Genomic DNA, 17666 nt, shown 5'->3' on the forward strand with positions numbered 1-17666 from the left:
AAGATTAAAGCGTTAGGAGATTATCCTTTAAATGGCTTTATTGAAACAATTATTAGATGTAATTTTTAATGTCCTTGATTTTACGTCATAATATTTATTTGCGATACAGAGAGATCGACGAAAGGAAAAGAAGATAGACTTGAAAGATATGTAAAAGTACTCCGAAGAAAGATTATTTTTCGATGAGAAACCGGTAACAAGTCGGCTTGTGTCCAGTAAACTAACATCATTTACAATTTCATCGAGTACGAGCAGAAAATATTCTAGGAGAATCTTGAGATAAATGTGCGAATGTCATTTACCAAGAAGAGTTTGTTAATTATCGAGGAGGAGAGAGAAAGAAAGAGAGAGAGAGAGAGAGAGAGAGAGAGAGAGAGAGAGAGAGAGAGTGAGAGTGAGAGTGAGAGAGTGAGAGAGAGGGACGTTGCACGCGAGGTGGACTCTTTTCTTCGTTTCTCTTTTTGTTTTTCAGTGCGCGTTAACTCGCACTCGCATATATCGTTTCTCGCTAAGGAATCCGTAATAAGCGTCAAAGCACGAGAAGCATTTTGCGCGGCTCGCGCTTCGTTCGAAAAGATTCTACGAGACGTGACAAGGTGAGAGAGCGAGAAAAAAAAGAAAGAGAGAGAGAGAGAGAAAGAAAAGACAAGAAAGTATACAGGAAGGACGAAGAGGACCAACACAAGCTTCTTCGTGTTCGAGTCGAGTTGCTTGAATAAACCGAGCCGAGGCGTGTACTTACACACACACGTGCGTTCCCTCTCTACGCTGATTGCGTGCAAAAGCATTTTGCAGGAATTTCATAATTATCGTTCGACGCTTTCGTGGAAAAGCCAAGTTCCTTCTCTTTGTCCAACTTTCTTTTATTCTATTTCTTTCTCTCTCTCTCTCTCTCTCTCTCTCTCGTTCTCTCTTTCGATCGTAGTTCTCTCATTGGTCTCTCCTCTTCCTCGTTCTCTTTCATTGCTTTCTGCCGCCTATCGTTTTAACACGCTCGATGGTTTAGCGAGTTAAACAGTCGTACAATTTAGAGACCGAGGCGAGAAAGGAAGCACGCACTTTTCTTGTTTTCGTAGCTATTTATTTCCCTTCGTCATTCTACTAGTATCGTTCTAGCCGTGTAATAGGCACTCTATAATTTTGCTCCGACCGCGAGTAGTGAACATCATCCCGTCGTGGGAAAGCGCATACATATATATATATATATATATATATATATATATATATATATATATATATATATATATATGTACGTCTTGACGAGGCCGTTATCCTTGCTGGAAGCAAAGCCTCTACCTGATAATTATCACACGTTTTGGAATATAATAATTGATCGTACCATCGAAATCACGTGCGAGTCGATGAAAAGGATTGTTCATTATCTCTTATTCTCTCTCTCTCTCTCTTCCTCTTCCGTTCTCTGTTAATTTAAAATTTCTGATTTCTTTGTATTCATTTCGTGAACGAGAAATGATTAAAACGTAATCTTAAGCGATCTTATTTTGTAAGGGAAATTTTTTTTTGTTATTTCTTTATGTCGGTTAAAAGGAAATCTATGAAAAAAACGAATTCTAGTGTCGATACATTTTATAATACTCTATGGATGAGATAATAGGCATTACGACTTCCTCCTTAACTGGCTTTATGATACCAAAGTTAGGATGAAAATCATTCGAGTATTCATATAGATCGTCATTTCCTGCATGAGCGTGCGTGCGTGCGTGCGTGCGTGCGTGCGTGCGTGCGTGCGTGCGTGCGTGCGTGCGTACGCATGCATCGTACAACCGGGCGTATCCATTCATGAGGTGCTTCTTTGGACGAGCCGCCATTCATAGCGCTTCATTCATACGCTTCGTCAAATTTATAGGACGCTTAAAAGATTTATATCGAACGTGTATCTACATATTTTAATTGTAGCACCTTATAAATTCGCACGTTGGAGGTATGTATCTTTGCAATTTGATCTATCATGCGAAGTCGCGAAATAGCTGTCATAAATAGTATCGTTTCGTAATAAACTGTCTTTAGAAATCAATAGAAATGGACATTTTATGGTTTACTCATCTCGCTCTCTCTCTCTCTCTCTCTCTCTCTCTCTCTGTCTGCTTGTCTGTCTGTCTTTCTCTTTCTTCTCTATCGTACGATCGTGGATCTTTTTTTAAAGGCGTCGCGCGTCGGTCTCGAATTTCAAGGCTTCTTCGGCGAAGAGAGCTTTGCCAACGGCGGACGTAGATTAATCGCGCGTGGTACGATGGTGTTTTCCTTGGCAAGATACTCCGTGAACATCATCGGCTACCAAAACTTTTCGAAGGCTTAACAAGAATTTCGTAAATTCCCGTTAACAGGCGCGTTCTCTTTATCTTTTTAGCTCGCAAAGAAAACACAGATTTAACTCGAAGGCCGCACTTTACGCTTTAGTCATTAAGAAATTTTCAATTGCAATGGCACCGAGTTTATATTTATTACAATAACGTATACTCTCTTGTTCTCATTTTACTTTCTTTTTCGAATATTTATAGTATCCGTTAAAAATTGCAAATCCAATTCTTCTTCTTCTTTTTCTTGATTGATTCTTCTCGACGTAAGACGCAAAACTATAAATGTCCATTCGTTCTATGAAATACATGATACGTAATCTGAGATTCATGGAGATGTGGACCCTATCGAACGGACCGCGGAGATGAATTACGAGAAAAGTAAAGTGATTTCAAAGCAATCTCCTCTTCTACTTCCTGCGTTCGGAAGTAGTAGGAAACTTGCGATAAGGTACCACGATTTTAATCGACTCTGAAAGCTATCGTCGTTCTATTTTTTCGAATCCTTTTTCTTGCAACTTGTATAGAATCACGTTGGAAAAGTGATGAAATTTTACATAACTCGCGTTAAAAATTCCTGAATTTTCTCTCTCTCTCTCTCTCTCTCTCTCTTTCTCTTGTCATTCACAAAGAACACCGCGTTAATCCTCTCTGATATTCATAAATATAATCTCTTTATTCCAGGAACGCATAGAGGAAGAGCAAAAAAGAAATATACGAGAACAGAGCAGCCTCCTACATCTACAATCGAATGAGTTTCTTCCACGTCTCCCAAGCTTCTCCGAAATCTTTCCTGACTGCTTCTGGATTTAGTCGGTGAACCGTCACACACCTTGTCCGAAAAACGTCTCTCAAAGGGATCCATGCGTAAGGAATATAAAAGAATATATTTCCATTTTTCTTATTCTCCCTTTCTCTACTTTTTTTTTATTTTTTATTTTTTTTTATATATAAGTATGTATACCTATACTTTGCAAGTAGATAATTGTTACTTCTATTCTATGGCCTCGAATCAGACAAATCAATTTGTCGATTCTCTTTTATTTCTTTCAAAAACTTTTTCCCATTTACGTAAAGTAACGACATGATTATAGATGAGATATAATTTTCTTATTAAAGATATTCTTTTCTAGCGTTTAAAATAATCGATGAATAAAAGAAACGAGTATCGAGATATAATGAAAAAAATGGGCGTTCATACGTACGAAACGAGAAGGATCGCTTTTGAACGTCGAATTTGTCGTTGTCACGCCCGTAGAAACGTACTTCTTTCGATCGTCTGCGGTGGAGAAATCCCTGATTTTCGGAGCGTAACACATCGGATTTACGTGGGCCGATCTCGCTGATTGGAATGTCCCGAAGCGCGCGGTGTGACAACAGAATCGAAAAGCAGTTTCATGTGTCGAGCTTTGCTATCGTATACATATATACATATATATCGATCGATAGGACGAATCGTTCGATCGGAAAACGTCTACCTTATACGCTTTACACTGCATCGATCCCGTTCGCGTTCGCGTTCGAGCCGGACGCGAATTGGCACGGGTTAATCGACACAAAGGGCGTCTCGTTAGCTGGGAATTAAACGGATTATGGTCTCGGTTCTCTCTCTCTTCTCCCTCTCTCTCTCTCTCTCTCTCTCTCTTTCTCTATTCTCTACTCTTTACCATACCGTTCATCCCTTCGCGATCGATTCGCGTTTACGAGCATGCTGCTCTCGTTGCCACATCCGCCCTGGATTTACGTGTCACTTTCGTATCTATGTATATACATACGTGTGCTTCTCTCTTCGTTGGCTTCGATCTTGTTAACTTTTTATTTTTAGAGATTATCCCAAAGAATTTATACGTTTTAAGGACGTTAAAGAAAATGGTTCGCTTTGAGTACGTTTACCGGAATCGATTCAAATAATGTGCATAATCTTGTTTTTCTTCCACAACTTCGACAATGTCCGAACGTTATTGTGGAAGAGAGTATAAAGGATGAGTGGATAAACGCGGAGCTTCCGGATTTGGAGAAATCGAGTAGCGGTTTGGTAGGAGTTCGCTACGGTCTATCTCTCTGATTTTACCACTCATCCTATCCGGAATTGGCGAAATTCCGCGCGGTAGTTCCGCCTGTAGACGAACGTGACCGGTTGCGGTTCCATGGCCACGGAATTTTCGACATTTTTATTCGATAACTCGTAGCTTCGTGGTCGTAGAATCGGCCGGGGAAGCATCGATTGAATTTCAAACGAAATTCAAATTACGTTTAATTTGGTTAGCCGCCACCATCGAAGCGGAGCTCGTGAGATAGATAGAGATAGATAGATAGATAGATAGATAGAGAGAGAGAGAGAGAGAGAGAGAGAGAGAGAGAGAGAGAGAGAGAGAGAGGAAGAGAAAACGGCGTAGTATATCCTGCCACCGCTACCACCCGTTGATGCTCCTATTCCTACGGCTTGCGTGCAGTTCCGGTCTCTCTCTTTCTCTCTCTCTCTCTTTCCGTCTCTTTCTATCCTTTCGAGGGTGAGTTGTAGGGATTCTATTATCGACCTCCATCCAGAGTTCATTAAAGGATTACAAAATTTACAAACAAAATGGTGATTGTTAGAATTTGCGTGAATCAAAACAAAGATAATAATATTTACTCGTACTCGATTTTCTCTCGTTCCGCTTTTTAATCGGGAAAGAAAGAAGAAAATAAATTTGCGAGTAGAAAATTTGCGAGTAGAAAAGAAAAGAGGAAAAAATAAATCTTTCAAATTTTTATCGTACAAAAGCTCTTGTACAGCGTTAAAATTCAAATCGAAGAAAGATCTTTATTTATTCATGGGTATGTGAAATAAATTTATTCGACGATTCGTTTTATTAGCAGTCTACTGAAATGATGAAGAATTAATCAGCTACTCTTCCTTTCTCTTGATTCCAAGTTTCGATATAATCTGATCCTGGGAGTCGTTATAACTACCGCACGTCTTCAAATTATTTATGTCTCTTCATTACGTGATAACGTTGCTCTAACGCGTTATCAGCGTGTTCGCTTCTAGCTGTCGTAGAATAGCCAGGAGCGCTCGTTAGGAGAAATCAGAAGCGACTGTCGCGAAATAAAACGCCGTCGACGACGACTATGGTGTTGGCGGGTGGTGGTGGTGGTGGTGTTGGTGATGTTGATGGTATTGGTGTTGGTAGTGGCTGCTGCTGGGAAACCATTTCTCGTTTATTACTCCGTTAAGGGCTGTCCGGAAACGAGGAGCGCCAGGGTTGCGTCAGTTTTCGTCGTTGAGAAAAATACGGTGAGATCGTGAGTATGAACGAAAAAAAGAGAGAGAGAGAGAGAGAGCCTGTCCGACAGTTTCTCGTCTACCGAAAAGGAAGTTGGGGGACAAAAGAAGTTGGCGGACAATCGAACGGCTCGAACGGAATTTTATGTTTTTTTCTTTCTTTTTCTTTCTTTTTTTTTTTTTTCTTCTTTTTCAAACTTTTCGCTTTACCTTACCCGCGATTTTAAATGATATCAGATAACTCTTCGAACGTTTTTGCATTGGAATACGCGCGTTCACAGTAACGAAATGAAATATTTATCTTGGACGATTTTCCGAGATGTCACTTATTCCAGCGTTCTTTTTTCATCGAAAGAAAATTTCCGGTGAGCTCGCACACGGAAAGGCAAGATCGAAGGCGAGTGACGGGGTCGCGAGAAATACGAATCCTTATCGCGACTGGACCCGCCATTACCCCGGGAGTCGTGTAGTAGGTGCTACTGTCATGGTCACTATCGACACCGCTACGTACCAGTACGATCGTACGCTATCAGCCTTAGAACGATAGTAATAGACCAACGGTAGACCGTAGTACCGCTTCGTGTCTCTGGTAGCTTGATATGCCGACGAGACAACGATATCGGTATTATACATACATATAGCGCATACATACGTACAAACATACACATACATATATATACCTATACTATATGCTAGAAACTTTCAACTCTTTACAATACGAAAAGAGAAAGATTTTTATAAACTAGGTTTCTTTTCGAGAACGAGCAAACTCTATTTAACTTATTATTTATTTATTTATTTATTTATTTATTTATATATAGAGAGAGAGAGAGAGCGAAGAAGAGGACATTATAATTCCACGGACGTCTCGTTCCGATGCCAGAAGCCAAGTCTCCTTACTTCATTTGTCGAAGTAATTAAATTCCTGTAACTTCCCGAAGATGTTTGCCGAGGACGAAACTTTTGGTTCGTAGTGTATGCACGAGGTGACGTTAGGTGGCTGTGTAAATAGGTATATCCGAGCGCCTTCGCGTTATTAGAACGTCACGCCTCTGGCTGTCTCATTAAAATCCACCTTGAGGATCTATGGACAGGGCTTGCCGGGAAACAAGCTCTCGTAGAGAGCAAGCGAAGAAGAGAGATAAAATGAGAGATAGAGAGAGAGAAAGAGAGAGAGAGAGAGAGAGAGAAAGCTCCGATATTTCATGCTCCTTTCCCGTCAACGATTAACAATCTTTCGAACCCTTACCGCGTTAGTTTCGCGACGAACGCGATACGCGTATACCTTCCTTGTCACTGCATGACGCACCAGGCCATAATGAAGATAAGCTTTATATTTACGTTATTACGATGCCTTTAAAGATGCTCTAATGAAAAAATTTTATTTTATATTTCCAAGATTAGAGATGAGCGCGCTCGTCCATGAAAACTATACGAGTTTACGAGAGAGATACTCGCGGAATGATGAAATTTGATAGAAAAGGGAGATACATTGAGATTCACTGTCACGAAAGGAAACTACGAAAATGTCGTTTTCTTATACACACACACACACAACATACACACACACACATTGCTTCACGGAGTGTAAACTCCAAGTGTTTCTCTATCTCTCTCTGTTCGGTAATACCAAGATGGTTCTCCCTTGGGATCAGCCCGATAGCGGTAGAACGAAGAAGATTTAAGTCCGTTTCCTGGAATCCCTCTGGTCCGAGACAAATAGCTCGAAATAAGGATACGAATGTAAATCGAAGAAGGAGATCTCGATTTATCGTTTTCGGTGTACCACCGACATCCAGATAAATTCGTAACTCTATTGGAAACTTGGTGTCGTCGTTCTTGACTACGATGAATCTTTCGTCGTCGTCGTCGTCGTCGTCGTCGTCGGTGTCACCTGATTGATGTAGGACAAAAGTGGTGAAAAAGAAAAACGTTCCTTCTTCATCCCCCATTCTTCTTTCTTGTAAAAAATGCGCATAAAGCTTAAAACGAATGCATAAGGGTGGCCAGAGAGAGTTGAGTAAAAGTTAATAAACCTAAAAACGTTTTAGTTCGCCGAAAAAAGCAACCGAGAGAGAGAGAGAGAGAGAGAGAGCTCTACGTCATGCAACGTTCCATTAAAATATCTCGGCGATAACCATATTTTTTAAGCTTTAACGCAACATCCTCTTCCAATGCATATCCCTTTGTCTCTCGTCTCGTCTCGTCTCGTCTCATCCTTCTCTTTCCTGTTAGCGGGACACGTAGAGAGTCATGCAACGCTCTTGCGACACGCTGCCACGGTCGTAAAATAACGTCTTAATTATAAAAGGGTCTCGGTACTACGGTGTGTGCCTTACGAGGCATCTTAAGTATCTTATAGAGAGCGAGTGGTAGGTACCTTAATGGGCGCGTGGGTGCTTGCCAGCCGTGACAGCGTAGAGAATCTACGGTTTTTCGTGCGACTGCCCTTGAGACTACTCTTTTTCTCTTTTTCTCTCTTTCTTTCTCTCTCTCTCTCTCTCTCTCTCCTTTTTCTCACCCCTTACGCGTACCACCCCTCTCTCTTTGCGAGGGAGGAAAACGGCGGTGCTCTTAACTTAAGACACTTTTACGAGAAAATTAAACGGTTCCACTTAAATTCCCTTTCTTCGATTTTCGCTCTTTTAAAAATAAAATGAGAGAGAAAATGCCGTTCCCTTTCTTTAAACGAGTCCTATCGTTCCATTTCTATATGGATATAGATTTTTAGAAAAAATCTCTTGATAAGTAAAGGAATTTCCATTAATTTGTATTTACTTCCTTTATCTTGCCTTTCCTCATATATGTATATTATTTATACGTATATAAATATATATGCAAAAGACATTAGAATTTTATCGGCAGCACCCTTCGCTAAGGGATCATGGAGGATACTTGAGAACCACTGAGTCGGTGGGTCATTAACGTAGAATACTTGTAAGCCGGAGGGCTCGACAGGGACTCTCAAAGACAAATTTTATGTCGTTATCCGTCATTCTTTTTCTTTTTTTCTTTTCTTTCTTAAGGACAAGTCCGGGACGATCGTTCGCTCGGTCGCAAATTTCAAGAGAACGTATTCTGTAGGGACTCTGACCGTATGATAGGTCATTGTTACCCTATCCTTTATCTCATAGAGGCCAGTAAATTCGATAGGATATCTTTCGAAATGAAACTCCTTTATAACACAATCTAGGACAAGATATATCAAGATCGTCAAATGTTTTGTGCGAGTATAAAAGCTTTCAAAGTTTACCACATTCAACTTCGATGGAACTTTCGTAATACGAGAGGACAAGGATATGAGCGTGCTCGTGTAATGCCTAACGAGAAAGCAGAGAACGAGGAGGAGACGACGGAGGATTGGAGTAGGGAGGGAGGGAGTGAGCGAGGTCAATTAGTCTTGATTTAAATTAGCCTCGGCGGCTGGTAATTAACTTTGGTTTAGGCTCCAACCGGTAACCCACTGCTGTAATAATGACGATAATTATTATTGTAGCAAGGACCTGGTATCCAACGGGTGGCAGGAACTTTCAGAGTAGCTTGTAAACTTCGTAGGTTGATCTTTAGGACGTTGAAAATTGGATCGAGTTAATGGATCACTTGAAAGCGAGAGAGAGAGAGAGAGAGAGAGAGAGAGAGAGAAAAGAGGGAGGGAGGGAGATATCTAGACAAATCCAATAAAAAGACGAGGTAAATTTAATCGAATCGAGAAAAAATAGCAATGCATTTAAATAATAAACGATGAAGACGGGAGGCAAGAATGTAAACCAAAGTTAATCGACTCATGACCATAAGATAATCGTCCCTATCGATCGAAATAGAAAGAGAGAAAGAGAGAGAGCGAGAGAGCGAGAGAGAGAGAGAGAGAGAGAGAGAGAGAAGCACGTAAAACTATCGGTGTCACGCGATCGTCGCGGAAGTATACGCAAAAGAGAATAAAGTCGGTGCTTGTAGATCGTCCTCGCGGTAGGAAGAGAATTGCTAGCGAGTAGGACGTATAAGCGCGCTAATTAAGCGTCGCGTGATTGAGAATCTCACAGTGCGATGACGGCGACTCGTTCGAAGATCGTTAAAGCCATGTCATCCATCCTCCTCCTCCATGGACTGCCTTGATTCGCATTCGAGATTGCTAATCAATCGACATTTTCAACGATTTGCAGAATTATCTGGGTACAATTGCGGATAATTTACATAATACGATACATAGCGATTCGTTACACAATTGTTTTCAATTTTCAATACTATTTACAAATCAATATTATCGTTTCATCTTTGGTCTTTGTTATTTGAAATGAAAAATACAAATTATTCGCGACTTGCAGATAATACTTGTATCGTTTATCCTATATCTAACAATAGTATATATATATATATATATATATATATATATATATATATAAATACAGTAAACTACATACAGCGTAGCTCGATAAAGCCGCTAATATTGTCTTACGATAGGAAGAGCTTATAGGCGTAGGACCTCCGAGACTTGTAAACAATCGTAGATCGAACATCTCTACGAACGTATCGTAGATATATATATATATATATATGTATATATATACACATAGATACATATGTACTTCGGGTACGTTCGGCTTTAATAACCCGTGAAAAACAGATCGATTTGTCGCGTTCCACACGTGCACACATGGTTTCGCCGAAGCGAAAGGTCATTTCCTGGAAAAGTTTTTCCCCTTAATTTCTTATTCAGTAGCGATGGGAGAATCGTACGAAACTACGATCGAATTTGTCTGTGATCACACACAAACGAATACGAACTTGACGATAATTATCAATAATTATTACTATATACGTGTTTGTATGTAAATGAATAATAATCGAGTTTATTACAATATAATAGCTCGCCATTGATCGACAATGTTCGGCTTTGAATTCTCCATGGAAAACGAAGGAAGAATATTGGTAAGAAGGTGAAAGGTATACGGGGGAGAAATAAGGAGAGGGAGAGAGAGAAAGAGAAAGAAGAAAAGAGATCGAATCGATGGCGCGGAGCAAAACGGGAATATGTTTCTCGAAACGGAAGGACCGGACGGGGACCCTCTGTCGATGGGCGTGTATCCGAGCGCATACGTGCGCGCAAAATACGCTTTACCGCGAGCACGCGCGTTTGTACAGCGACCGAAGTATACTTCGTCTCTCTTGGTATATAAGCCTCTCTCGTTCAAAGCTGCACGTCGACGCGCGTTAGTCCAACGTCCAGCTAAATCGCCATTCAGATATTGCGGAGGCTTATTGGCTAACGAGACCCGACACGTTCTCGATCCCACGTTTCTTGTCTCTCTCTCTCTCTCTCTCTCTCTCTAGGACATTGATCGGCAAATGTTAGTGTTCCCGAGTTTAGAGTCTAAAGTACGATCGATTGGAGTGCTCTAAACGTCGACCGAACATAATCGATAAATGCGAGTCCGCATGTGCTCACGAAGAAATCGACATACATACATATACGTACATATGTTGGATAAGTATTAAGCGCGCGCGCTCTCTTTCTCTCTCTCTTCTATTTGTACGAGCCATATTACATATGTACTTCGTTCAGATATATTATTTTCGATTTTTGAAATTCTACACTTTTGGTGGAGATCGATGCGCTGCTGTTAAATGTATCGGAAAGATTTTTTTTGTTCTTTTCTTTTTTTTTTTTTTTTCTGTTTTTTTTTCGATCGAACGTTCGGTTAAGATCGCAAACGAAGCGTGTAGTCTTGTCGGTTTCGTTTTAAAAGACCAGTTAATAAAGCAAATGCGCTTGTGGCCTATCTCTTAGCGGTTCAAAGTTTTAACTGTATGACTATTAACGATACTCGTACTTGATGTTCGAATACCACAGCGGAAGTTATTGCAACTATAAACGTATAAAACGGTGCACGTCGAATTCGTACGTTTGCCTATTTGCTTTCTATGATTCATTTATATTATATAAAGACATAATCCTTTAATGTTTATCTTCCGGTGAAAGGACAAACTGGTGTAACGTAAAGAATTATTTTCTTTTTTTTTTTTTTATTTCATTTTTTCTTTTTTTCCGTTTATTACACGATCTTTGCCTACACGTCGAATTATCAAGGAACGCTTCTACATAGATACAGATTTTATTAATAATTTCTATCTCTATGTAATACTTTCCTTTCCTTTACTCGTATTTATACGTGTTTGTTCAATGGAAGTCTTTTGTAAGCTAAATCATTTCGAACGTACTATCATATTATCGATAAAAAAAAAAAAAAAAAGCAACGTACATTATGCTCTTAGATTGTCTTGGATGTTAGAACCCCCACGATTTCAACACATGTGTGTTATTTTACAATCGTCGATAAATTCTCGACGACTATCGCGTCGTAAGGACGTTGTGATCTTTCGATTTGATACGAGAATTTCAAAATTCGTTCAAAGACTCGTTGTAAGAACTTACGCGATAACGTTATCTAAGAATTTATATTTCATATTTTGTACGTTTGCTTTTTTGTTGTTGTTGTTGTTTTCCTCTTTAGATCGGTATATTAGATTAGCCGGAGATTATTTTTTGTTTTCCCCTATCGTTTTAGATTTAATATCATCGATGGCGCATACTGTACTGGTGTTTTATGGAAAAAGCACGATGCAGGATATGCGCAAGGAGGAAATGTTAAAGCCGTAGGAAGCACTTAGACCGATGCGCGTTAAACGTACGCTCGCGACGACTCCCTTTTCTTCCTTACCCTCTCCCTTTTTGAAGTTAACGCTTTCTCTTTCCTTCCCCATTCTCGCTTCGGTCCCTCCTATCCCGCCTTACTTACTTTCGGGATAGAACGAGAAAGAGGAAGAGAAAGGGATTTGGACGAAGGGAGGTCCAGAGGGATCGTTCTCTCTTTCTCTCTCCCTCTCCCTTTCTCTCTCTTGGTTATTATTATTTTGCCTTGGATATACCTACATTCATGCGAACTCGCTTTAATAGCCCGACGTTTAATTCCACGCGCCACGTCGTTTAACGCGCTTGTATTCTTGCACGCGTGTGTGCAACGTTTATATATACATTCTTCGCATATTATTTGGCCCTCTGACGAATGGGCAAAGGAAAACCTCTCAAGGAAGTTCCTGAATACTTCTGACGAGTACCCGAAAACACGACGACCAGGCAGAACCAGTCGAAACTGACGACTATGAACGTAGACGCCGAAGTGGAATTGCGTTCTCGACGATGACAAGGCACTTTGCCGATCGTGAAACGAGATATTTTTTTTCTTTTTTCTTTTTCTTTTCTTTTTCGGGTTAGGGCTTTTTTCCTCGACCGTTTGCAATCGTCCCACCCCATTCCTGAATATCGTTCCTCGAGTGCTCCCCATTTCTGAATCATAAAGCTTCGATAGAGATGTATAGATAGATATAAGTTTATTGTGTCTATGATAATGCGAAACGATTGTAAAGTTAGTTTCTTTCGAGAAAATAATAAATAAAAAAAGAACTATCTAAAAAATATTTCTCTATGGGATAAAAACCAAAACAGATATATACATATATATATATATATATATATATATATATATATATACATACACAAAAAGTTTATCTAATCGATAGAATAGAGAAAAGTCTTCCGATGGAGTATCTCTCCTTTATTGGCAAGTCGTGAAACGAACGTGCATAGTCGTAAAGTGAATTATGTTATACTCCTTTTCCGAGAGTAGATCTAGCAATTCAGGATGGAGTTACGACGGATGTATTTAGCAAGGGTACACGCGATCCTTACAAGTGTATGCGAGCGTGCTGTCTCGCTCGATCGTGTGCTTTCAGATCTGAAAGAGCGGAGAATACGAGCGATTACATCGAACTTGGGATAGTAACGCGGCCGTTTAAAACCGAATGCCGCCTCTCTATATAGATATGCGGCAACTCTTTTCTCTGTCTCTCTCTCTCTTTCTCTTTCTCTCTCTCTCTCTCTCTCTCTCTCTCTCTCTCTCTCTCTCTCTCTCTCTCTCTGGTGTGTATACCATTATGAACGCGTAACGACTACATAGTTTACGTTGTTACTCGAAAATGGTTTCCCACGTTTTGCTTGGGCGAGATCTCTCGACCTCCACTGGTTGTTCGTCATTGCATGCATGAATGTATGTATGTACCTATGTATATATGCATTTATGTATTTATCAAGGACCAATTTTGTAGTATTTCCAAATAATGTGTTTGCGAAAGAAAAGATATATCCTCTTTGATTGAGAGCAAAGCTCTCTTTTTCTTTATAATACGTCAACGAGAAATGGAAAATTTTCGATTCATCGAGTAGACAGAGCAAATAAAGAAGGAAGAGAGAGAGAGAGAGAGAGAGAGAAAAGAAGGAAGAAATAAAAGAGCAAATGTCTTGCAGCAGATTCATGAAAATTTCATCTCGGTGTATCGCCCCGTAGAGATAATTCTGGACTGCATAATTTATTAGGATAATCGATCTTATAATTTTCATCGAGCACCCACGTAAGGATGTTTCACGGATATAGAACTCGTATACAGGTTGCACGACTTTTCGCGATATCGTCTCTCTCTCTCTCTCATCTCGCCCGTTTCTATATTTCTATCTCTTCATCTCTCTTTCTCAGTCTTCCTTTCGAGATCTTTCCCGGGTTGCGTGGGTGCGTGCACGAAGAGAATTACGCGCGCAGTTGCGTTCCGCATTAACATATAGATGCGATTCGTGACGCGAAATGCACGCGTTGCATACGTGCAACGTTAGAGTGAACGTATATAAGAACGTACAACGTACACTTTGAATAGCTTTTCCTCGCGTAGCTTCACTTAGGAGACGGAGAGATAGTATAACATCGTTCCACGTTCCTAGCTTTTATCTATTCCTATTATAGAAGTCTCAAAGAGCAGAGACTCGCAAAAGATACAGTCACTCGCAAAAATGATCGTATGCTCTTTCAAAATTAATGGTTATAGAACGATATACGCGTTATGTAAGAATTGGAAAATTTTGTTGAAAAAGAAAAAAAAAAAAAAACAAAAAAGAAAAAGAAAAGAGAGGGAAAAAAAAACGATTGTGAGAATATATATAATTTCAAAGTTTTTCATTGATGGTTAATAAATCTAGATCTAATATCGAAAGAGAATAAGATCATCTTTGCGAGTCACTGTAGCTGCTCGGTACGTATATGTATGTTTGTGCCCGTAGGTAGGTCGATACCTATATTCGAAGTAAGTCAGCCCCGAGGTAGGAGTTTTCGTGCCATTGGGTGCACATTGTCTATGGGCCTTGAAAAATTTTACGAGCGTAATTACGAGCGAGTGAGTAACGACGAGATGGTCGGTAGATCGGAATCCTCGTTTACTTTATTTCTTCCCTTTGGATTTCTTTTCTTCGGTTCTATTCGAAAAGCAAAAAAGCAATACCCCGTGGCTGTCGCGAATAAATTTTACGACGGCGCGCGGTTCCTCGCTTTCCGGAATTTGATTTCCAAGCACAATCACGTTTCTTGATCTACGATCGAAAGTTTATAACCTAGAAAGCTTGCACGGCTCGCCCGTTTTTCTTTCTCCAGTTAGCTAGGAATCTTAAATCTCGTTTCTCACGATTTTTCTTCGAGTCCGAGCCGAATATGTGTGCTCTTGCGAGAGAGAGAGAGAAAGAGAGAGAGAAAAGAAAGAGTAGAGAGAACGGGTGGATTCGAAATTAGCAAAAGTTGTTCTTTCTCTAGTATTTACGAGCGACGATTGAGAGAAACGCTTGTTAGGTGTAAATTCAATTACGATATGCGACCCCTTCGCGTGCCGATATTTCACAGGAGTACAGAATGAGGTATTGTCGTAATGCGATCTATTGAAACGAGGCGTACTTTGAAATTTTTATTGGATCTCATCTCGTTTGGGAGAATATCGAATAGACGATAATCGAGTGATAAGAGAGGGGAGAAAGAGAGAGAGAGAGAGAGAGAAAGAGGACGGTAAACAAATTTATAGAAAAAAAGAAAAATGTCACTAAAATGATTGTACCTTTCACGATATGGTGAAAGTTCTTTTCGAGGATCGTTTGGTTCAAAGTTCAGAGGGGAGTTCGTCCTACGGGAAAACTCGTTTGCGATAACGAGCTATCCACGAGATTACGTATGCAATCGAGATAGCGTATGCTTTTATAATTGCGATTTACGATGGAATGCCGATTAAACTGAATTAAAAATGAAGAATCAAATCGTGTATCGGCGTTCCGTTGTTCCCAGAAGAACGAAGCTCCTATTGGAGATATTAACACCTGGATTTATCGTTTTACCAGTGAAATTACCGATACGATAATTACGTCAGGTCGAGAAAAGTCTATGCGTGTATTTAAATCGAACCACGTAATATCGTAATTGTACATATTCATGGATAGGTAGTAGATCGGGGGGTTGGAGAGGGCAAGGGTGGGGAGGGGAGGGGGAGGGAGAGAGAGAGAGAGAGAGAGAGAGAGAGAGAGAGTGGGACGCTTTGGTTGCTAAGTTACAATAATAACTTCTATATCGGAAATGCAATCGCCTCGAGATCGCGTTTCATTCGAGCTTTGCTTCGTGTAAATAAAACACGGCAACTGTACTCTCACGGAGAGAAGCGCGTAGAGTAAACGGACGGGTCGCGCAACTGAGGGTGGTTTTAATTAAGCCATTAGGGGTGGCTGAGAGGTTGCGACCGACCGGCTAGACGTTCCAACCCTCAGTTTTCCCTTCCCATCTCTTTCCTTCCATTTTCTCTCTCGTTCGCTCTACCTTTTCCTTTCCCTCTCCTAACTTTTTGTCTTCGCTCTACTCCGTCTGCTAAATTAATATCGCGCTTACATTCCATTCCGCGTGACGTGGTTTGTATCTAAATCGACTTCCTTCCTTCCTTCCTATGACACGACCGGAGTATAAATTTGACCCTATTGTTTAAATTACTCTTTTCATTCTTCCATGGTATTATCCAGGGAAGCAAAAGATGTTTTTCTTGGACGATACGTTCAAATGGTAAATTTGTTAGCGAACGATACTAGTTAAATTTCTCAAACAGAAAGCGAAAAAGAGAGAGAGCAAGATAGAGAGATAGAGTGAGAGAGTTGCTTTACTTGACATTTATTCACCGGTTTACGACATTCCGGAAAAATTATATTAACTCTGACAATTTTTTCTACCTTATTACACCTTCGCCCACGGCTCGTAAAACATTTATGATTCGGAAATCGATCGTAAGCTCGTGCTTTATGCCCGTATCTAATTTCTCGGTTCGCGTGTTAAAAGTTCCTTAGGTCAGGTTCTTCTTGGGAAAGTCATTGAAAGGGAATAAATATGAAACATATAGGGAATATTTTTTAGTTAAAATAGGTGAAAGATAGAGAGAAAGATAGATAGATAGATAGATAGAGAGAGAGAGAGAGAGAGAGAGAGAGAGAGAGAGAGAGAGAGAGAGAGAATCCTCGAGACAGATTTAGTACCTTCTATTCTAACCAAGTAAAGTTCTTCAATGACTAACAACCGCGTTATCTCGTTAGTTTCGCTCGAGTTTCTCTTGCCGTTTGTTTAAACTTATGTAATTAGCGCATTGGAACATTTTGTTCGTGGTATTACAAAGTTTGCACGGTCAGATCTAGTTTAGTGACTATCTCATTTTTCTATATCCATGTGCAAATATAATAAACGAAGTGATCGATTATAAGACGAGAGAGATGGTAGCAGTGGGGTAGAGGAAGAGGAAGGAGGAACGGAAGGAGAAGCGGATAGTTCGTCATACAAACTCTCGAGTTAAGACACTCGCGTCATAGGTATGTCGAGTATAGTTCTGTCGAAACGAACGAAACGAATAAGAGGAAGAAAAACACGCCGGTTTACTTGGCACTTACTTACCGGCTCTTCCATCGTATCCACGCTCGTCGTCTTCGTCCTCGTGTTCCCCGCTCTCCTCGCCCGCTGTGCCCTGCGTTTGCACGACCCTCGGTATTTCTGTGAACAGATAACAGAGAGTACCAGTTAGATACTCGAACGAGATATCGCGTTAAAAAAAAAAAAAAAAAAAAAAAAAAAAGAAAAAAAAGGAAAAAAAAAAAACAAAAAAGAAAAATTCGCGTTAAAAAAAAAATTGGCGAGCTCGAGCTCGAA

The 17666-nt window shown here is 40.2% G+C and overlaps 1 protein-coding gene across 1 annotated transcript in view; it reads right to left on the bottom strand.

Moving 5' to 3' along the window:
- LOC124423024 (netrin-1-like) overlaps nt 1–17666 on the bottom strand; it is a 109237-nt gene that overhangs the window by 6834 nt on the left and 84737 nt on the right. The window contains exon 4 of the mRNA XM_046960252.1: nt 17415–17510. Coding sequence (XP_046816208.1) covers nt 17415–17510 — 96 coding nt within the window. The remainder of the gene's footprint in view (nt 1–17414; nt 17511–17666) is intronic.

The sequence above is a fragment of the Vespa crabro genome, chromosome 3, assembly GCF_910589235.1.
Source record: "Vespa crabro chromosome 3, iyVesCrab1.2, whole genome shotgun sequence".
Classification (NCBI taxonomy): Eukaryota; Metazoa; Arthropoda; class Insecta; order Hymenoptera; family Vespidae; genus Vespa; species Vespa crabro.